The following is a 23,992-nucleotide window of genomic DNA, read 5'->3' as shown; positions in this document are numbered from 1 at the left end:
TATAAGATAACTGGCGCACTAATCAAAATTTAAGAGCTGCTGCCTTTCCTTTGGTTTTAATCATTATTTATTGTCATTTAATACATTTACTTTGATTACCAATTACACTTTTCATCGCCAAATTTACTCTCAAAATAATAATTAAGTTATATAAAGCATGCAACCTTTCCAATAATTGATGCAGACCGTTACATAAATTCAGCCCATAAAACATCTTTGCATGATTTCGCCACTGAGAGTGATAGATAATATACATGTAGGGTTAGTAACATAATAGAATATTTCTATAAAAAAACCCACCCAAATCATAAGCATTATTGTATTTCTGATAGTAGACAATCTTTGGAATAACAACACTTAACCTACTCAAGGGTCCCGTTTCATAAACACTTGTTATAGTGACAAATACACAATTTCTATAACAAGATTTTCTCAACAAATCAGATTGAAGGAGTGCAGTAGCTTTAAACTGTTATTGCAAATTTGTTATTACAACAAGTTTTATGAAATGTGCAACAGAAGATGGAATTCAGCTCATCCCGCAGACCTGCGTGGTGACTGTTTTAGTATGATTCTTCAACTGGGACACTTAGAGCCATAGACGAGTACATAAGATAATTAAACGAGATAATACGTGTGTAGAATAATATCTGAATGATATTACCAGGCATATATTTCTTCTAGGGAAAAAAGGGTTTCTGGAATACCCCTGTCATATCTACGTTCTTGGCAAATAGTTAAGATTTGACAAATGTGCTCAAGGCTAAGGATAGAAAGAAAGAAAGAAAGAAAAACAGAGAAAAGGAAATAAAAAAGAAGGGAAGAAAAGAAGTAAAAAGTAAGAAAACAAGAAAGATAGAAAGAAAGAACGAAGGGTAGAAAGAAAGAAAATAAAGAAAGAAAGAAAAATAAAAGAAGAAAGAAAGAAAAACGGGAGCTGTCTTTGATAGAGATGTAAAATAGACTCTTCCGAAGACGATAATAGACAATCAGACTAATTTCCCTGCTTCTATCGCGGCTTATATTTCTTTCTCATAATATGACTAGCAAATCTGGGGAGTTTGAAGGGCAATAATAATTGTTTAATCTGGTGAGTTTTAAGTTACACATCGACATGATATGTCGACATACCGTTAAATGCTTTGTGATAATAGGGATTCTCGACCCACGATGCACGACGAATTCAAGAACGTAGAAAATATATTTTCATGTACCCTTCACAAGTCTTTGTCGAAAATTGGTGGTGAATAAAAACAGCAATTTCGTCCTGGACTCTAGACAAAAGATTTTTTATTTTTCTTTCTCTCTCATCTGGTCTGAGATGCAAAGACTATACGAAGCAGCCTGTCCAGGCTCTTGTACACTCTAAAAACAAATCAGTAAAAAATGACTAGATAATAGGGTCAGCTAGGTGCAACTGATATTATAGTCATATTTGATTATTTTCTAGTCGTATTTAACTAGACCAGAGTTATTTCTGACTAGAATATATGTCAGAAATGTGATAATCAGTGATTTTTATATCAGTTGCACCCAGCTGACTAATGGTCTAGTCAATTTGACTGATTTGTTTTAAGAGTGTAATATGTCATTTAGATTACTTCAATAGTTTGCTTTATACGATGCCCGATTCCCAAATTAACAAGTAACAAGTAATTAAAAACTCTGCAGCACGACTAGTCACACGTACTAAAAAAACATTCCCACATCACACCTGTCTTAAAATTACTACATTGGCTCCCAGTCCAGTCGCGTGTTATGTTTAAAGTACTGCTTTTAACTTATCAGTGCCTCCACGCAATGGCTCCAAAATATCCTCTTGATTGTTTAGTTAAGTTATGTACCATCTCGTAATCTTAGATCAGCTCAGAAGGATTTTTTAAATTGTCCAAGTGTTCAGTCCAAGTTTTATGGAGAACGATCCTTTGCCATGCTATCCCTTCACTTCGGAACACCACCCCATCTAAGAACTCTTCTACACCCAAGTTTAAATCCACTTTGAAAACATACTTATTTAAAAAGACTTAAAATGAGTAAGTGCCACGATTGCCAGCAAAATTCTCATTGTTCTTTGTCTTTTCTGACTTCTTCAAAAGCGCATAGGGACGCATCTGGCAGTGATATGCGCTATAACAAACATGTTGGTATTTTTATTATTAAAGACCTCCAATACGTTTTTGTCTTTTGACGGGCATTTTCAATACATATTACTGAGTTATTGAATCCGTCCCCGTTGCGAAACCTCCGTAATTATGCAAAACTGAAGTAGAGCATATCAGAGTATTCACCGTAATGGCTTACTGGTCTACTGCCCTTGAAGACGGCAATATTGAAAGGGCTTCCTAAGGATTCTTCGCTTATCAATGTAAGGAAGAATCACCAACAGAATAATGTATTGTCAAATGACAAATAACGCCAAAAAGTATTAAGAACCGAAACGTCGCAAACTCAGGGCGAACGGTACATTTGTATTTTCCTAAATATGAGGCAAAACTGGAAAACAACAGAACTTTTCTGGTTCTTTTAACGAAGGTTTGATAGCAACCTTCTGTCGCGTGGTTATACGTTACTCTCTTGCTGACAGAAATTCCACTTGGTCTGGATGGGTGGCGAACGTGTATTCTCTGTTCATGTAACCGTTAACCGAGTGAATGGATAATGGGAACTGCGACACAATCGAATAATAATATTAATTATTGATACTTCATGTGGAATTACTATCATCCAAGTAAATGAAATGCTTTTTTTATTTATATCTTTCAGGTAACGACACTGTGTATTTATGTCCTGTAATCACACTCGACTTCAACAGCGCCCTCCACGGCGATGGAGCGCCCATCTATGGATGAGATGCAACCTTTACCAGCAAATGTCAAGGACGATGGACCTGATGAGCCTAGTCCATCTTCTGAAACTCGACCGTCGAGACCTTGTGATTTATCTGATACACCCCCACATAACAGCAATAAGTCCTCACCAACAAATGAAAACAAACCACAAGACAGTAGTCCGACGCACTCGTCACCCTACGGGAATGTGTCTCTAGATGCATATGCCAAATCGCAGAAAGGTCAAGGAAGTCCGCAGTCCCAGAAGACAGGACCGGATAAAGATGAGTCTAAACCTCGACGATGGCGATGGTGTAATCCAGTCCATATCTGCCTAGTTCTGGGAATGGCAGTAGCGACCGGAAGTGTAGCCATGACTGTGTGCGGATACATGTCCTATCAAATTGCCTTACGAACAGTTATCGTAGGAAACGAGACAATAACAACGATTGATAACGAATTACAGAAAGACATCGATAAATTCAGAACGTTTGGGCCCGTCCTTATAGGTCTCGGGTCATTTATATCAATGTGTGCATGTGTTTTAATGTGCGAAGCACGGGACGATAAGAAAAGAGAAGCAAGGAAACAACTTGCGGACGATGAAGAGGACGAAGATTATATGACCAGACAAGAACACATGTATGCCTTGCAGCGCGAGGTCATGGAATGTGAAGCCAGACATAAGAGTTGTCCTCTGTATCGTGAGGCGCTGGTTAGTCAACACGCAAGACATCTTGAAGAAGTAGCTTACGCGGATGAATCGTCACATAGTTCACCCGTAGTTCTGGTGCATGGACCAAGTTTAGCAGAAGAGAAACGACGAAATGATTCACAGGAGTCCAATGAGAGCGAAGCAGCTAAAGTAACTCTACTACGCGAACCTCCGAAAATAGAGACGACGGACGTGACTAGTATACCGACATGTTCAAACTATCTAGGACCAGAGACTGAGGTAGAAACGTCCTTCACTGCAAGCCCACGGACAACTCGAAAGGGCATTATTTCGGCTTCGCCTCCAATTCATCCGAAACACGCCAAACCTGAAAGACCGTCCAACCTTCCACCAATCAAGTCAAGAAGTGTCAATGGTCCTATTTCATTTCACGGTGTTCCACCTGCACCGGGTGTGTGTCTTTGTGGTGAAGAGCCCACTAGGACGCCCTCTAAGGGTGGAAAGACAAAACGAGCTAAACGAGGCACCGAACGAAAGAAAGACAAAACTATTGAAAACAAGACTACAGGGTCGGACTCGGGGTCAATAAAAAGTGTGCCGAAATCTAGTAAAAGCGTAGCTTCACAGAATACAGATCTAGTAACACACGTTAATCCTTTGCATGATATTCCACTTGACAGTTTTCCTAGTAGCCAGAAGTCGCCTCACCGGACACAGACAATGGACAAGCATAGACCAAAATCTACTGGTATCGTATTGTCAAGTAATCGATCAGGTGCTACTGCTTCGTTAGTACCCGTAGAAACACCACTAGAGAACCGGTTGACCAGCTCGAAAGCAAGTAAGACACATGTTCATAAAAACCCAGGGAGTGACCCGGAAGACGTCTGGGTCAAGCAACAGACACGTGACCTGCCAAATAATAATAATGACATGAGTGGCAGTGACAAGATTACTTCTCAAACTGACGTAGGTGGCGCTATTAGCAATCCCGTTCCGGACACAATGATTAATATCAACGACAGAGCGTGTGATAGCAACTCAAATGTTCCTTCTATGTCTTCCATCCAGCTCTCACCTAAAGCGACTCCCTCCAACGCCGTGTATGACGTCATACATGCAAAATCACCGCATGCGCATTCGTCAAAAAGTGAAGTTGTTTTATGAGAGCAACGCTATATAAAATGGACGCAGTGTAGATAACGATTTTGTAAGAAGTTTGTAGGTAATAATTATGTGATTTTTCTTAAATTTTACACATCACTGTGAGAAAAACAAAATGATTATCCATTTTACTATTTTACATTCCGTTATTTTGATCATGACAGTGTTTTGGGTGATATTAAGATACGGACATCATACATAGCTATTATCACGCTCATTGCAAATGCCATTTTCATTTTAGGTAGATAAGTATGTTAACTTGAAGAGAAGCATGTATACCTTCTATCCATCAGACCATGTAGACTTAGATTATATTCTGAAACCCATTCATTCTAGTGCAAGCTTTGATATAAATAATGTGGTTTATCTTTATGGATAGTACATAGCACAGAGCATGAATCCATCATCAAATCCATCGCACTCAAAATCTTAAGTTATAAATGCAATCATTTTTTTTCATTATGACAATGGAACTAAATAAAAAGAAGAATAAAAAAACGAAATTCGGTGAAAGAAAATGTAACAATTTTGGACTCCTATTATTGTTTTTGTGTTAGCATAGACTTCGGCTATAGATAAACCAGAGCTAAGCTTATGATCTTAGACTTCCTGTATTCCAGCGTTTGTAACATTTAGTTTACATGGTTAATCACCGATAACCTTTCCCTATTCTAACCATGCTTTTCATATTATTAAAGATATTGGGGGAGGGGGTAGTCATCTTCGACTAATATGTTTGGACGATATGCTTTGAATCAAGTGCACTGGTAGTTGGTGCTATATCGGGCACATCTCTTACCATTTTGCATATTGGCTACTCATTCTTGTATCGTATTCATGATGATATAGAGTGGATATATGTTAGTAAACGGTTCGATTTAAAAAAATATATATTGTGTAGGATTCATCTAAAATTTCGATTTTCTTATCCCAGAAATTTTGAGTAAATTAACGTAGGTTTCAAGCACTTTTAAATCTATTAAAAAAAACATGTGCAAACGACAACTGCTGTTATTCATTTATTTACTTGAATTTTTTACAAATCTTTATCCAGAATATAATTTTCAGTCCGATACAAAAGAACATTAAATGTCGATAATACTATAGAGCAACATTCTTTCATTTTATTTTCGTTCGAACCCTAATTATGATATCAAAACCAGGGGAGCGTTTCATGAAATGACTTGTCGGACGTTTTATCCGACATTTACCATAGTAACAATGCTTCTCAGCCAATCAGAATCAAGGAACGTTGTCAGTTGTGACAACTTGTCAGATGAAAATGTTGATGTAAAGCTCCCCAGGTGGTAACACAAAGGTTAGCGATTGATTGTACACTATATAGTCTTGTTTATCACAGTTGATTGTACATTGTTGTCAATGCAATCAATCGTTTAAAAAGAGAAAAGAAAAAAATGTTGTACGGTGATTGATAGACTATGTGTTACGGCCCCTGATAGCGTTTTTCTTTTATTATCGAATACACTGTAAAAAAATATCGGATAAAATTTTAACCAGCACGAGGTTAATTATGTGTCTTACCAATTTGGGGTAGTATTTTACCCAATGCGGGAAGCATATTGTCCAGTAAGGTTAAAAATAAGCAGCAATTACTTTAGGATGGGCAAAATTTTCATCATACTGGATGAATAGAAATACCGAAAGGAACGCCCAATGTTGGTAGGACACAAAGTTACCCTCATGTGTAGTTAAAATCTCCTCCAATAAATCGAGGTAAAAATCTAACTGGAAGGTGAAAGTGTGTCAAAATTGAAAAAGGAGAAATTCCAGTAGTTGCAGTAAACATTGATTTCATAAGAAAGTCTGTAAAACAAGGCTTAATTGTCAGTATATCATCGAGGATCTACATCTGGTACAATTACTGAACTTCGTGAAATCTTGAAATCTACGCTGAAAAATGTTCAGACTGAAGATCCCCAACACAGATAAGCGCACGTGGGACGGTGTATAATTATTGCTTTGAATGTCGTGCCCGACGCTCTACCCGAATCCTGTGCTTATTTGCTGATTTCTCAGCAATTACACAATTTCTTTCAGAATCCTTTGGCACATACGTTTTATTTATACAAATAGACACTTTGGTGGTCATTTCATTGGATTCTGTACGAACTCATTTTGATATCGCTACCAAAACTAGCATTTACCTTGAGTGCACATGGATTAGAAAATGAAAACTAATAAAAAGTGGTCGGTTATCGGCTATCATGATAGCGATCTCGTTTTGAAATTGGTTTTAAAATTTCATGTTTTTTAATAGTCAAAGTAACCTTTCAAATCAAATTACTTTACCTCACGTTAACTCGATCCTGTGTGAAATTGACTATAGAAATAAGAGTGAAGATATGGGATTAGATTAGATCCACATTGTTTAGAGTAATCGTATCAGGTCTGCTTTTGAAAAAAGTGCATGTGTTGCCTTAACAAGTCACATTTTGTTGTATATAAATTTATTCCATATAATATTTCGTCATATCTTTTTTTTTTACTCTGAAGTTGCGAACGTTATAAGCATCCTGCACCAATTGTTTCATCGAAGATCATACTGTTTCACATTCCTCATTAATGTTATATAAGGCTTCTTTTAAATACGTAAAAGGATAGTTTATAATTATCATTATTATTATTATAAATTTTGCAATTATTCAGTAGATGATAAGCAGTGTGCGAATGATAATGGCAGTTGATGTATTTGTAAGCAATATTTGACAAATCAAAATTAATTTTGTTCCATTACTGTATGTTTTTGCATCGTTTTTTACATCTGTTTTAGCCAATCTCTTTTCAGTGACGTGACTAATTTATGCAGCAATCGCACACAAAAAAAGTTGATAGCTCGTCAAAGAAAAATGTTCAATTATTGTATGTGTGTGTATGATTATGATGTTGTTCAAAATGCAACTGTGTAAAAAATAAATAAATAAAAAGATGTGTAAAATTCGATGATATTTGATATTTCACGTTGTAGCATAATTTTATTATTTATATAATTGAAGATAATGAAGTTCCTGCAATACATAAAATAAAATCATCATGTTTTGGCACATGATATTCGGTCGTTTCGTTCGTTTCCTTTTATCTTAGTTGAGCGGACCAGGTGCGAGAGTGAATGGGATAAAGTTATAATGGTAATGGTAATAAACATGGAGCTTTTATACAATAGTGCATTTTGGATTTTGATAATCATGATGATCGAATGTTAGGCCAATGCTGCATAAGCTTCTTCATAAAGAAAATCGTGTACAGTAGTCATTTCCATTGCACGCCATCTATCAGCCTACAGTGCTGCTAAAGTCACTTGAGGAATTTATACTTTATAGTGCATCCACAAAAAGGGTAATCCAAAACCATCAGTCATTTTTCGAGGATACCTATTAATATTTTGTTTACATCATTGGAGATAAATAATCTTTTGAACCTTAAAATTACAATTAAGTTGATTTTGGCATTTCAATATAAACTTCAGGACCTCTTATGATAGGACGATCTTGTTATGATTTTTTTTTCATTTTCATGGGGGTGGGGGTGTCATTGCAATATTTTCAGCTGCGGATGTAGGGCTGGGGGACACATGCCTTTGAGAGGTGCAAAAGGGGAAAATAGATAAAAAAGTAAGGATGAACATAAAGAAATAAATATCTATTTATAGGATTTCGTGCATCAAATCTATAGTCATTTTTAAAGGGTACAAATTGCAAAACTCAGTGATCTTGCGTTGTCGCATGATTCCACTCGGAAATGCATAATGCGCGCTCCTATAATAATTCAGAACCTACAATTTGTGATAAGCATCATCGGGGTCCAGAGTTTGCCGAAGTGTAAATGTGAAAAGAGCTTTAATCCATGAGGGCGGAAATATGAGGGGGAGGGGCTAGAACTTTCACAGAAAAGAAAAGAAGTCAATAAAGATTTGTGCTCCCCCGCCCCATTTAAAGGTAAATTCATCAAAATGCTCTAAAAAGAGTCTGTACAGAGAGAGAGTGGGGGAGGGAGATTAAGGGGCGACCTTTTTTCTGTAAAACACGGTTGTTCCTCTCAGTATCGTATAATATCTTTCTCTCTAAATGCATCACACCCCTCATAAAGTGAGATGATGGACCAGTCCTAAAAGGAATGAGATTCCAATCTTTCAAAAGTGAATTTTTACCTTTCTTTGAGTGAAAGTGTGCATTTTTCACTTTCACTCCAAGAAAGGTAAAAATTCACTCTTGAAAGATTGAAATCTCATTCCATCAGGACTGGTCCCCCATCTCACCCTGAGAGGAGTGCGATTAGGGACCAGATTAGCTCCTTTGCATTTCCAGAGAGTATACCCCTGATATTAAAAGACTCAGAAATTTGCCACCACGCATAGTGGTCGGGTATTATGCAAAAGCGATATTCGGGGGTGTCACACAATTACTTTCATTTGTAAAATGTATATCGAAGAAATAATGGAGAATTAACCTATTATTTTTAATCGATAAATCTTTCAATCGAATATGAAAATGCTGCATGAAAAGTTATATGATGTGGCTATATAAAAACTTTGAAATAGAAGGAACGTAATCGAGTATCAGTATAAGCCAATTATTATTATGACCCCCCCCTCCCCCAGATAATGTAGTTAGGGACGGGTATTTGACCATTCCAGTATTCATAGCTCTTATTTTAGACCGATGAGGCAAAATTAAAATTTCGTACGATCGATAAAATATAGTAAAAAAAAAAAATTAGTGCAGGAAGGTGATTATGTGACACCATTGGCTTATTAGATTTTTAAAAGGTATATGAAGTAGTTTTAAAAAATCTAGAAAATGCAAGTTTGTAGACCTTGTTGCCAATCACTGGCTGGAAGGCTCGAGGCACTTGCCCAATCCCCCTAAAAAGTTCCGTGATCAAGATAACTACAAAAAGGAAAAAAGAAGAAGAAATGATGTTGAAATACAGTAGAAACGCTGTTTTGTTGTTTTTATGCATACAACTTTGTGTACAATATGAATCTTACAGTAGTTGTTAAAACGGTTTAAACAATATTGGTTTAAAATATTAAACAACAAAGTTTAATCTTTAATGTTTGATTCTCAATGAATTAAGCCTGGTTGTTTAAACCGTTAAGCAACTACTGTAAGGTTCATATGGGTAAACAGCGATGTATAAAATTTCAAACAGCGTTTTTACCGTAATACCATGTCAAAAACCTATCACAATATTAATTAATGATCAATTTTTGGCTCGCTCACGACTTTTATGGAAATTTTCCCTTACCAATATGCCCCATCAAAACTTGTTTAGTCATGTGCAAGTGTACATTAAACATCGCCATTTGCTTTCGAAAGTGACACTGCCCCGACCAATCTTGTTATAGAAAATAGACATTATAACAATGAATTTTATCATGTTTGGGTTTTTTGTGGATTTGTGGACAGTGGCCCCATTTTTCCTTTGAATGTTGTCTTACATAACAATAGAGGGCAGTATGGCAAAATGCTAAAGCTTTGTGTTGATATTGGATATAGCGCTGTCGGTTGGAAATAAATAAAAGAGGGTTGAGCAATAGAGCCAAAAGGCATGAAAGGATTAAAATATTCAAATGATGTTAATGATCAGGGATAATGTTTCTGCAGGAAACTTTCAGCACAGAACAGGCTGCTAAAATTACAAGCGTGATAAGGAGATTTATAAAGGAAAATTGTGCGAGATTGCAAAGGTATTATAAAAATCATTCGGGAGCTTAAAATATACATATTTATTTGCATGTTAAAAATCTTGACATTATTTGCGATAATTGATAAAATAATTTTCAATGATTTACCCAAAGTGAGTAAAGAAAACGTCAGCCAAACTGGAAGAATTGAAAAAAAAATGGAAATGAAATAGAATAAATCGTCTGGCAATGGTATTTTTTTACCGCTGAGTTTTATTTTAGGGCCAACATTCTGGCCACCTTTTTTTATTTATAGAGACTCATAAAGTTGAATCTTTCAGTGAGGGTTTTGAAGTAAAAATATCATCAAACTTCTCGGAGAAAGCGGAGGGGGCGAAGTGGCCCGCACGTACACTGAATCACTACGGGCCAATAACTCTTTTGAATGTAAATAGATTATTGAATTTTGTAAGAGTGTTAGCTACAGGGGTTAAAGAGAAAATATTATCCACGGTGATCAATATTTGGTAATGTTATATAGTCTAACACTGGGGTAGCAGTTCAGTAATGTTGAGTCCCCCGTTTTGGTATCAACCCTCTAGGTTTTTCTTTAATTGCAGTTGACAGCATGTTAAAACTCAATTAACTGCATTTCATATTATTAAACACTTTATGGCCAGGGCGCCGTTTCGTAAAGCTGTTTGTAAGTTAAGAGCGACTTTAAGAATGAGTCTGGTGTCCTTTCTTGTGGTAAATTGTATCATAAATTGGCGGTGGTTTAGCGCGTAAGAAATTAAAGTTCACCAGTCGTGGCAGTCGTTCTTAAAGTCGCTCCTATATAACTTATGGCCATCTTCATGAAACGACCCCCAGGAATTCGTTTATGACACTAGTTATAGCCGTCGTAATTAGCATTATGTGCTATATATATGTCATTGTCATGCTGTACAAAATCTAGAAAGCCTAAAAACATGAATCGCTCTTATAGGATTTTCTATGATGAACTAGTTATGACAGACACCAGTTTTCCAAGCCGATGTAGGCCTATAACATCGCAAGTAAAATGATACGCTAATTAACATAAAAGTGCAATAATTATAAAGGTTTCTTTACTACAGTATTATCCAGATTCCAGAAAGCCTGAAAACTTTCTTTCTCCATGATAATACAGCTCTTCAGTGGCGGATCGGGGGGGGGGGGGGGGGGGGGGCGCAGACGGAGCCACTATCAAAATTTGTAGGCCTATACTGTTTTTACTCATGTGTGCCCTTTTTTTAACTTGTCAAATTTTCCGCGGACGAAATGACCTTCAATTTTAGGGTGAAAACCACTGAACTAGAAATATTTCTAGTTCAGTGGTGAAAACCCCCTTTTTTTGTCAAATTTTCATCGGGAAAATGTGCCCCCCCCCCGCCCCCTGGAAAATCCTGGATCCGCCCCTGCGCTCTTAGCATAATGTAGGCCTGTTATGTGAGCAAATGAGAAAAATCTTTCTATCAATGTAATGAAGATTTCTTTCTGATCTTGGTCCTTGGATTTTGTGAAAATTTTCAGTAAAAAGAAATGTAAATGTTTTCAATTTTTTTTAAGCTATTCGACCATAGAGGCCCTTCTCTCACTCTATGCTACGTCGACGGTATACTAGTACATGTAGTATGCGGCCGCGCCGACGATCGAGCTAGGCGATCGACGGCGCGCGATTCGCGTGTGTCGTTGATAAACATGGCAGTGTTTTGCGAGTGTGACGGACAATGAGAGTTGCTGTCATATCGTGATAATTTCTTTCAATATTCCGGTTTCCCTTGTGAAATAGAATAGAGATGCCGACCACAGGAGGAAACGACGAAAGGACTGGATCTCCTCGTGATAGTGGCGACGAAAGTGAAGATGAGAGAGAAATTTTAGAAGAAAGTCCCTGTGGAAGATGGCAGAAGAGAAGAGTGAAGGTGAGACTTGTTCCGGATTCGTGTGCGTACCGTAATCTACGGCAGTGGGTCATGCATGTCGCGTCGCATGCAGGATGCCATTGCCATCGCCGGCGCATGCAATTCTTTTGAGCACATATCTAATGGGGAAATCACAATTTCGTGATACAGTAATTCTAATTGCACTCGAGTTATATCCCCGGCTAGATCTAGGGCAAGAGTTCCATATGCACCCCCCACTAAAATTGAAAATAAAAACATGGATAAGGTTTAGAATAACATATCTAGCCCTAATAATTAATATAGAACATATGATGGGGAAGTGGAAAGGCATGCCAAGTGGAAATACATACCAAAATATGGCTTTATTCCGTCAAATTTTGAGCAGGATCTAAAGTTAGTCAGTGCGTGTACTGTATTAAATTGTCCATAGACATCGGTTTATTTAGTCAGTAAAGGGTCTGTGAGTCTAGACTAGTCGAACTATCGGCTGATAATCGTTAAAATACCCCTTCCGGTATCAGCGCTTCTCGCTAGCATAGCGGGAAGAGACTTGACTGGAGAGTACGAGGTGAGTTACTGGTTTTAGTCCCAACTAAGGTAAGCAACAGTCATGACAGTAAAAAAATGATAGAAAAATCTGAAGTGAACGAACCGGAAGTCTCAACAATCTTTTGTTATTTTTGGTGGGGGTTGCATATGGAACTCTTTCCAGATCTAGAGCTAGACTACATGTATGTTAGTTGTTACATCATGACATTCATTGTGCCATGTTGTTAGTGAAGGGGAGACCATTGTGTGGCTGTCGCAAGAGGAACACTTCCTGAAAGGGAAAATAACAAAAATAAACAAAAATAATTCCTGCATAGTTCATGAACTTCGTTCAAGTTCAAATTCGATGAACGTATGATGTTTGTGAACATGGTCAAAGTGCTAAAAGTTAGCCTTACCACTACCAGTTTCACCTGTTAATATTTACGTTCTAACGTTATTTTCTTTTGTGTTGCATGTAGAAAAGTGCCCAAATATCGGACACTTACTTAGCATAATTGGACCCCCCAAAAAAAAGATCATTGTCATTGAATCAAGTAGAAATCATACATGTTTTTCCATAGATCTAGTTTAGTACATGTCATAAAAAATAGAATTAAAAAAAAAATATGGTAAACAGAAATTATTTACTTACTACCAGAAGCTTGTTTTTTGCCAAATATCGGGTATGTAAAGTTGTGCGATTCGGCGATTTAAATCATGCTCCAAACTCCAGAATAATTGCTTGATTGTTAGGAAAATAATTTTAATCAGCTGCGCTAATGCAGATTTTAATTATCACTATCGATAATTTTGATATAGAAATTGGTAAGTAATAATTATTTACTTACCAAACGGACCTCTTTCGGCTCTAAATGTTTATTGTCTTTGCTCAGCTGCGCGTAACTTTGTTCTGAAAATGAGCGTGCACATAAGCAACACGCATTTCCAGTTCAATCGGCCGATAATGTCAGATGCTTGGGAGAGTGCCATACATGTATTTGGAAGGGTGTTGAATTTCCTGCAGTTGGGAACCCCCGCGGCAGCCATTGCAGATTTTCTTGCGATAGATCAAACTTGCGATCTCAGCAGCGATATTTCCGGCGGAAATCACTTCCCCCTGACAAGATTTTTTTGGGTCATAAATCTTTTGGAGTCCATTAGCAAGGGTCATAAGTATCTTTGGAAGTCAAAATCAGGGATTTTACAACTGGAATGTTTTTTTGAGCAGCAACCTGGATCTACTGTGTGTGCAGTTCAATAGCAGGCAGGTACATGTTCTTGTATCTCATCATGCATGCAAGTCCCCGCCAGTGCGTGTCCCTGAAGTTGTGGGGAGGGAGTTGAAGTCATTTTCGTCAGAAATTTGGAACCGTCCGATGTTAGGGGGTTTTACTATATATAACGTTAAATGCTATGTACAGCCTAACTGATAGTATGATTATGAAGAGAAATCGTGATAAAAGTTATATTTGGGGTGAAAATTATCTGAATACAAAATATATTCCAAGAAATGACAGCCATGTCATTTGAATGTTTTTAGATTGAAAAAAAATAAATTATGAACGGAAAAAGTCTAGATCTACAGAAATTCAGTAGCTCTGCACGGCTTGGCATCCTCTTCCTCCATAGACCGAAGTTTCCCATACTCACTGCAGTGGCGGTGACCATGGTTGACATGCCATTATACATGAATGTGATTGGCTGGTGCGCGTATCGGTATGTTCTAGCTGCATTTAAAAACATGGCGAACGATCATCAAACCTGACAGCGGCTCTTTAGGATAAAAATTTTGGAATTTACGTCATACGTTGAGAAACTCGCAAGCTGATTTTATTCTTAGAATGTTAATTTTTATTCTGGCGCTTTTTTTCCCGTCGAAAGCCAGATTTAAAGAGAAATTGAAGAGGATGAGGCAGTGCACCCTTTTCCCCAGAGACTTGGTAGGTAAGCTTAGAGCGAACCACCGCCATAACGAGACCTTTGGGAGTCTTACCGTTACGTCTTTCCTCTTTAGGAGGAGGACTGAAAATGATTCAGAAAATGTTTAAAAACTTGGAAGAACAGCAGATTTTTCAGTCTAGATTCATGCTAGACCAAAAGCTTTGGTTACAGTCTCTGTTTTGTGGGTTGTTTCGCTGAACTACATTGTACATCTTGCTTCACTATTTGTAAAAAAAGTGAAAAAATGTTCTAAAACTCCTCCAAACAGACGGAGTTCAGCTGTATAGACTTGTAACAATATGGGGATTGGTGGGTATATTCTCTAGCCAAATATTCTTTGGGTAGCTTACCCATCTCGACATCCACATGTTATTTTTTTAATCATTTGAAGACATTGAATGACAGACAACAACTGCCTGGGATTTTAAAGTACTTACCGGTACTAAAAGATATAGGCCCTAATCTTTTTGAAAGAAAAGGAAATATTCAATTTTTTTAAAGATACATGTAGGACAAAGAACTCAAGGAAACAATTTAAAATGTAGTTAGAGAAAGAAATTTATCTAACAGAAATCAGTGAAGAGGAGTACAGGTCTGTATACCAAAGGGAAATCTATCAAGGCTGGATACATTTTAGATTTCAGGGCCAGCATCCTTTGTGCACAATGACAATAGTAAGCCCTGAAATTTATTATGTCTGAACTGGCTGGCTCTTCTTCGCCTGTCTACTCTGAAATTTTACCTAATGCACATTGTACAGTTCATTTTGTATTATTTTGATGATATGAAATATTATGAAGAATTATTTTGATGTTGATGATGAGGATGAGTAGGAGCAGGAGGTGGGAGGATTATGATGATGTTGATAATAGTTATACATGCCATGTCTGAATGCTCAAGGCGCAATGAAAGGAAAGAGAGAGAGAGAAAATAAATTACAAATACATGCATTGAAAAATCAAATAACAAGTCCACCACAACAAAAAGGTGATTTGAATAAAAAGAGAAAATCCTACAGCAAGCATAACACTGGCTATTTCATCAAAATTGGATGTAAAAAATTTAAAATTTAATTTTTCACTAAATGCCACAAAACAGTAATATGCACATCCCTGTCGGTATGCATTATATGTCACCCACTCACTATTTCTTATGCATTTCATTACGTATGAAATGGTTTTATTTTTTCAGTGTCATATTCATGAAACAAAGTTGATGATGTTGATGTGTAGGATGAAGGTTACATGTAGTTGAATGATGGTGATGGTGATGTAGGGACAGTGATTTTCCGCGATCGCGGAAAACGGACGGAATTCACGGAAAGGGCCTTTTGAAACGGAAAATGGCATTTCAAACGGAAAATCACGGAAAACGTATTTTCCCTCAAAATACACAGAATAGCAACAGAAATTACTCCAAAATCACAACAAAATGAGAATATTAAATGGCCAAAAAAACCCAGAAAACACGATCTCACTTCGCTACTATCATGACAATTCACACATCGTGACTGCACTCGACATCAGCACACTCGATTGTACCCCGCACCGTACCCGTACCCGGCCGGCCCGGCCGGGTTGGGCTTCACATGCACACATGTATCATTCAACTACATGTACACAGTTGTGTGTTGCTGCCCTCTACGTTTGAAGATGTAACAGCGCGATATCGTGGTCTTAAAATCCAAGATGGCGGATTGGGAAAAGACGTTGACTGATGATAACGATGTCCAAAAACCCCCAAAATTATCGATGAAATATCATTTCACCGTGAAATAATGCTAATAATATGAAAGGTGAGGATGTATGCATGCAAAATGGGTGTGTTAAAATATTTTATTCACCCGCATAGATCCGATTAGAACGGATTTTATTGTGTTGTTGGTACAGTAGCAGATACAAATTTTGACCAGTGCGAGTGTGCATGTAAATGTGTAAACGGAATTGTCACTTTTCCGTGTGTACAAAGTCTATGGGGAAACGGAATTTCCGTTTTCTGACATGCTGAAACGGAATTTGAGATTTTCTGAAACGGAAAAGGCAATTTTTTGAAACGGAAAATCACTGTCCCTAGTGATGTTATAATGAAGTTAATGTTGGTTATGATGATGATCAGAGAGCAACGTTGGCTCAGTCGGTATTAAAAGTGTCTGCCTGTCGAACCAAAGGTCGTCCTGGCAAATGACTGTAGCCTTAGTTTTGTGAACAAACAAATCTCCCTGTTCCATAGATGCAGGCTCTGTACAGTGGAAAACGCCTTGTCCCTCGGACAGGACGTGAAATGGAGGCCCTGTGTAGAGGACAGTCATTAAGAACCCTCTGCACTATTTGTATAAGAGTAGGGGTAAACCCTTGTGTAGTTGTCCACCTGCACTTTCTTATTAGTTATATTAAGATGGAAAGTGCGCTATACAAATCTTATTATGTATTATTGTTATTATTTATCGAGGGAGAGACCTGCGATTCATATTGATTCAGTTCGCTTTTTGCCTCTAAGGCACAGGTGATGCCAAAACAAATGATAATAAAATGATGATGATGATGAATTATGATGGGGTCTGGGGATGATGATTCATGATAATTGATGATGATGAATAATGATGATCAGTGGAAGAAATCACTTTCCAGGACTACTTTTTTTCACACCAACCAAAATTCGACACAGTAGGATTTTCAGGGCTCTTTTGTAGTTTTCGGGAGCTCTTTCGGGCATTTCAGTGGTGAATTTGGGGATGTCCAATTTTTTTCTATTTAGATTATGATGATGATGGTGACGACAACGACGATGATGATGATTATGGTGGTGATGATTACAGTTACATGTATACCAAATGGATGTTGTGTCAATACTGTACACTACCAGTCACAATTCTTTGAATCACTATACCTGTTAAATTCAGAGAACAATACATTTGGTCCACTGAATCTATTGTTCTCTGGTTTTAACAGTGATATAGAGAATTGTGACTGGTATGTTCATCTAAATAACACGTATCCTAAAAAAATGGGCAACACATTAAACTTCTGCTCTTAACTAGCATACCCCTCTGTATTAATGTTCCACTTCTGAATATGAAATGCAAAGAAGTTCTGCTTGGCCTACAGTGTACATGTATGCGACAACAGTTCGGTAGCAGGCGTCATGTGTGGAACATGTGTCCATGCTTGTGTCATTACTCTACCTTGGCTGGCAATGTAAGGCCTGTGTACTGAATGGCAGTGATGTCATACATGACTAATAGATCGTCTAGACATGGAGTGTGTGCTGTACTCATTGTGCGCAGTCTTGTATTTTAAAGGTCGAGTCCACCCCAGAAAATTGTTGATTTGAATGGATAGAGAAAAATCAAACGAACATAACACTGACAATTTCATCAAAATCGGATGTAAAATAAGAAAGTTATGACATTTTTAAGTTTTGCTAATTTTTCACATAACAGTTATATGCACAACTCATTGATGTGCAAATGAGATTACGAGAGAGTCGATGATGTCACTCACTATTTCTTTTGTTTTTTATTGTTTGAATTATACAATCCTTCAATTTTTACAGATTTAGTAATTGGGACCAACTTGATTTAACCACAAACTGTAAAAATAATGGTAATTGCACATGTTCAGGGAGAAATAAAATTTTGTTCCACATGACGATGAGGAGAAAATGAGAATTTTTCATATTTCATATCATAAAATACAGATGAAATAGTGAGTGGGTGACGTCATCTGTCTGCTCATTTGCATACCGACCAGGATGTGCATATAACTGTTTTGTGAAATTACGCAAAACTTTAATATGTCGTAACTTTCTTATTTTTTACAACCGATTTTGATCAAATTTTCAGTGTTGTGTTTGTTGGATTTTTGTCCTTTTATTCAAACCAACTTTTTATTAGGGTGGACTTATCCTTTAAATTGCTGCTACAGCGCTGTATATTTGTTATTTGAGTCTCTTCTATTAAGTTCAGGAATACAGTGTAAGCCTGCATAACATGTTGTACAGTGTATGTACAAGCATTTTTTTATTTAGAAGGCCAATACCACCCAAACCAGTTAAATTAAGTGAGAAAAAAAAAATACATGTTCAGTATATCTCACGCAAACTGAGTAATTATTATTCCCAATCTTATTTTTTTCATGTTACTGTATTAATATTCATCATTCATTATACTTGAAATTACTGTCTCGTCCACCACTGAGAGACCAAGGAAAGACTTTACATACATGTATGTATTGTAGGGATCCAAATGGCGTCCATCAGCGTCTGTTTTCCGTCAGTTGTCCGCTCCAATGATCAATAAAGCTTTTTGTCGAAACCTGTTACCGGTAATTTTAGTTTTCCTTGAAAGCAAAATACAGTACTCAGCTGAAAGTAATCTTTCTTTTCAAAGAGTTTCCATTTGTCAATGTCACTTTCAGCTGCTATCTTGGTTTTTGTTTGTCTCTTCCAGGTAACCCAGCGTGATGTGCCAGGCATCGATGTGGCCTACCTGGCCATGGATATGGAAGAAGGAAGAGAGGTGGTGTGGAACGAGGTCCAGTTCTCAGCTCGGAGAGATTTCAAAGCTCAGGAGGTATTTATCTTCTTCTTTTTTTATTTTTTTTATTTTAAACATTTGTTTTCTTGCTCAAATCAATGCAGACTCTTAACTTTCGTTAAAAAAAAGGGAAAGAAAAAGTAGACCTTCCAATGTGTGTCATTTCAATAAAAGCTGATAATTGGAATTTGTGTTCCATTCATGAATTTAAGGCTTCATATAAAATATGAAATCATACCGGTAATCATAACACAAGCCTTTCGATCCAAAATTGTCTACTAAATTGAGCCTATTTTTAACCTGTAGGAATTAATGTTTACTTCTGTTTTTCGTCTGTTAAACTCTGTTTATATTTCTTGATATGATCATATCATCAACTATCTGATAAACCAATGAGGGTATGTATTGAATTTGGATATATAAAAGTTGAAGAAGTGCACACAACTTTGTTTAATAAAGTATTTATGTGTTTTGTTCACATCAGCACACAAGTCTGCTTTGCCAATCAAACTAGAAAAAATATGTATTTTAGAACAGTTTGCAAGCATTAATTTTCTAGAGATGACAAGTTATATTTGCATTTCAATAAGGAATATTTTGAGGATTGCTTGTTGGATTTCTAAGAGAATAAGTAAATCACTGACACAGGGGTAAAATGGCGAACGCACATTAATGCATGAACGTGAAAATCAGATCCTGAAGAGTGCGCTCTGCTGTAAATTGACACATTGACAATTTTGCTACATGTATGGTAAGGGGAAGTTCACCCTGAAGAAAACTTTGTTGTAAAAATAGCAGAAAAAATAGTAAAAAAAAATATTGGTGAAGGTTTGAGGAAAATCTGTTAAAGAGTAAGAAAGTTTAATATTAGAGTTCAAAGTTTTGGATTTGTGACGTCATAAACGAGCAGCTGCCCTATGTGTTATGTAATATAAAATGCATGAATTTCAAATTTTGTATGGTTCCTGATGACTTAATTTTGTTTTCTATTCATGATCGGGTGTGAAATGATTTGTCTATTGATATATATAAAAGGTACAGTGAAAACCATTTTCAATTTTCTGAGAAAATGACATTTCATTGATTTTTGTCTCGCCTGCATAGCAGAGCGAGACTATAGGCGCCGCTTTTCCGACGGCGACGGCGGCGGCGGCGTCAACATCAAATCTTAACCTAAGGTTAAGTTTTTGAAATGACATCATAACTTAGAAAGTATATGGACCTAGTTCATTTGGCCATAAGGATAATCAAGTATTACTGAACATCCTACCTGAGTTTCAGGTCACATGACCAAGGTCAAAGGTCATTTAGGGTCAATGAACTTAGACCATGTTGGGAGAATTATTTTCAAAATCTTAACCGAAGGTTAGGTTTTTGAAATGACATCATAACTTAGAAAGTATATGGACCTAGTTCATTAAACTTGGGCATAAGGTTAATCAAGTATTAGTGAACGTCCTGCTCGAGTTTCAGGTCACGTGACCAAAGGTCAAAGGTCATTTAGGGTCAATAAACTTTGGTCAAGTTGGGGGTATTTGTTGAATTACTATCATAACTTTTAAAATTTATGGATCTAGTTCATGAAACTTGGACATAAGGTTAATCAAGTATGAGTGAACATCCTGCCTGAGTTTCAGGTCACATGACCAAGGTCAAAGGTCATTTAGGGTCAATGAACTTTGGCCAAGTTGGGGGTATTTGTTGAATTACCATCATAACTTTGAAAATTTATGGATCTAGTTCATGAAATGAAACTTGGACATTAGGTTAATCAAGTACCACTGAATATCCTGTGCCAGTTTCAGGTCACATGACCATGGTCAATGGTCATTTAAGGTCAATGAACTTTGGCCGTGTTGGGGGTATTTGTTAAATTACCATCCTAACTCTGAAAGTTTATGGATCTAGTTCTACAACTTGGACATAAGAGTAATCGAGTATCACTGAACATCCTGTACGAGTTTCAGGTCACATGACCATGGTCAAAGGTCATTAAAGGTCAATGAACTTTGGCCATGTTGAGGGTATTTGTTGAATTACCATCCTAACTCTGAAAGTTTATAGATCTAGTTCATAAAACTTGGGATATAAGAGTAATCAAGTATCACTGAACATCCCCTGTGAGTTTCAGGTCACAAAACCAAGGTCAAAGGTCAGTTAAGGTCAATAAACTTAGGCCATGTTGGGGTAATTGTTGAATTGCCATCATAACTTTGAAAGTTTATGGATAGAGTGAATGAAATGTGGACATGGGTGTAGTTGATAAGTCACCGTTCAAATGTCATTTATGGTCAATGAACGTGGTATTATGTCATTATATGAATGGTGTTTTTGTGAATGATTATTTTATTGTAGTTTTCAAAGTTAGCACTGCTGCTATATTAAATTGCGTAATGCAGGTGAGACTGCCAGTGGCGTTCCACTTGTTTACCATTCGCAGGGCTCGACACTAGCGCCGGTCCGACGGTCCCAGACCGGTAAAAATCGCTGTCGGGCCAGTAGATTTTCAGAAATAGGAAGATTTACTGGTCCGACATGACCAGTAAAAAATATCTTTGTCAGGACAGTTATTTTTCCAAATATAGCAAGATTTAAGGGTCCGACATGACCAGTAATAAAAACCATTGTTGGGCCAATAACTTTTCTAGAAATGGTCAAATTTACTGAAAACCATTTCCCCCCGTTAAATTCTGTCATTCACACACAGAATACACACAGAATGAATCGCACGTACGCAAGTGTTACTAAAGTAGCATACAGTGTACATGTAGCCAGCCACACAACCCACGTGGTAAATTCTCTACTGGCTGCGCGTACGAAGCTTGGCTAAACTCTGGCAGAAATCTCTCACAGAACTGTCAAAATTCACGATTCATACTCATGAAAGGCTCTTATAATGTCCATATTTCCTAAAATTTGGAGTAACTCTGTCATTTGTAAGCAGTAAAAGGAGAAATTTTCACTTCTGTTTTGGTTCAAACAGATCGGGTTTCGGGTGATATCGTCTGAATACATAATAGCCCCACATATGCATTTATGTGTGTGTGTTGATACACTTGGTTTCTTTCTTTCTTTCGTAGCTATTTTAATTGAGCCAAAAGAAACTGATAAATTATTTGATAGTTTTAGCTTTCTTCTTCTGTTTTCTGCCTATCTTTCTTTCCTTATTTCTTTTAAATCTGTCTTTGTTTCTTCCCTCTCTTCTTTCAATTTTTTGTTACTGTCTTTCTTTTTTTCTTTAATTCGTTCTTTCATTCTTTCTATCCTTTTTAAAAATATTTTTCTCTATTTCTTTTTTCTCTCTCTCTTTCTTTCTTTCTTTTTTTTGGGTGATATTTTCCTTTCTTTAATTCTTGAGTCCATCCATCCTATATTCATCTCTTCTCTTCTTCCTTTCTTTCCTTCCTTCTTTTTACCCTTTTCTTTCCTTCATTCTTTGTTACTTTCTTTGTTTCTTTGTTTCTTCCTTCCATCCATCCATCATTTATTTACCCTTTCTTGTTTTTTTTTATTTCTTCCTTCTTTCAGCCCTCTCTCTCTTAAATTAATTCCTTCCTTTCGTCTATCTGTCTTGTTCTTTCCTTTTTCCCTTTGTTAAATCTATCCTTTTACCTTTCCTTTTTTTTTACTGCTTGCTTCCTTTCTCTCCTTTATTCTTTCATTCCTTCCTTTCTCTGTCTCTCAATCCTTTTTTCTCCCTTTCATCTTTTCTTTTTTTATATTGCTTGCTTCTTTCCTTCCCTTCCTTCCTTTCCTTCCTTTATTTCTTTCCTTCTGTCTATCATTTTACCTTTCCTTTATTTCTTCCTTAATTCCTTTCTTCCTTCTATCAATCCTTCCTTCCTCTCTTTCTTTCTTTTGTCCTTCTTTCCATCTCTCCTTTTACCCTTTCTTTTTTATTGCTTCTTTCTTTCCTTTACTACTTTCTGGATTTGTTCTGTCTTTCTGTATTGCTTGCTTCATTTCTTTCTTTCCTTCATTTCTTTTTTCTTTTCTTTCTTTCTTATTTTTGTTCCTTCTTTACTCCTTCCTTCCTTTCCTTCTTTAGTTCTTTCTTTTTTTCCCTTCCTTCACATCTATCCTTTCTTTACCTTTTCTTTTTTTTTCTTCCTTCCTTCCTTCCTTCCTTTCTTTTATTCTTTCTTTCCTTTCTTTCTTCGTTTCCGTCTTGCTTTCTTTTTGTCCTTCATTCCTTCATTTTATTGGGGGGGGGGGGTAACAAAACGCTAGAAAAATAAAATTGCGCCTTTTTTAATGTTTTCTTTATTTTTTGGGACCAGTAAATTTTAGGTTCGGACCAGTAAAAATTTGAAAAACTGGGTATCTACTGGTCCGACATGAATAGGTTGGACCAGTAGAAAAAATGGGTTAGTGTGGAGCCCTGCGGCATTCGCTATGTAGGAATGCTGCTCGCATATGACGTCACAAATCAAATAATTGAAATTCTAATAACTTTTTAATTATTTGATGAATTTTTCTCAAACCTTCGCCAATATTTTTATTATTTTTTCTGCTAATTTTACAATAAACTTTTTGTCAGGGTGAACTTCCCCTTTAAGAATAAAAAAATACAACGATGGATTCTAACCCAGTTCCAATTTTCAAAGTTTTAGGAATAATAGGCTCTCTCCAAGACTGTCTTTTTTCACTAATACATATTATAAGCTGAAGAAAATGGTATTATCCTAACATTGTATCCTGTGAAACTGTTATTACACAGTTAAACAATTATAATGTAGACCTGTA

The 23,992-nt window shown here is 36.7% G+C and overlaps 2 protein-coding genes across 2 annotated transcripts in view; both read left to right on the top strand.

The window, feature by feature from the left end:
• Positions 1-2,480: 2,480 nt before the first annotated feature.
• LOC129279952 (uncharacterized) lies at positions 2,481-7,730 on the top strand. Its single transcript, XM_064112001.1, has one exon. It carries the CDS (start codon positions 2,827-2,829, stop codon positions 4,669-4,671), a length of 1,845 nt encoding a protein of 614 aa, XP_063968071.1. The 5' UTR covers positions 2,481-2,826; the 3' UTR covers positions 4,672-7,730.
• Positions 7,731-12,008: 4,278 nt separating this feature from the next.
• LOC129280362 (nuclear receptor-binding protein-like) overlaps positions 12,009-23,992 on the top strand; it is a 35,124-nt gene continuing 23,140 nt past the window's right edge. The window contains exons 1-2 of the mRNA XM_064112552.1: positions 12,009-12,258; positions 19,160-19,282. Coding sequence (XP_063968622.1) covers positions 12,133-12,258; positions 19,160-19,282 — 249 coding nt within the window. The 5' untranslated portion in view covers positions 12,009-12,132. The remainder of the gene's footprint in view (positions 12,259-19,159; positions 19,283-23,992) is intronic.

Source organism: Lytechinus pictus, chromosome 17, assembly GCF_037042905.1.
Source record: "Lytechinus pictus isolate F3 Inbred chromosome 17, Lp3.0, whole genome shotgun sequence".
Lineage (NCBI taxonomy): Eukaryota > Metazoa > Echinodermata > Echinoidea > Temnopleuroida > Toxopneustidae > Lytechinus > Lytechinus pictus.
This window is presented reverse-complemented; position numbering and strand designations above follow the sequence as displayed.

Excerpts from the sequence above, each read along its gene's own strand:
- LOC129279952 (XM_064112001.1), top strand. The coding sequence starts at position 2,827 with ATGGAGCGCCCATCTATGGATGAGATGCAACCTTTACCAGCAAATGTC.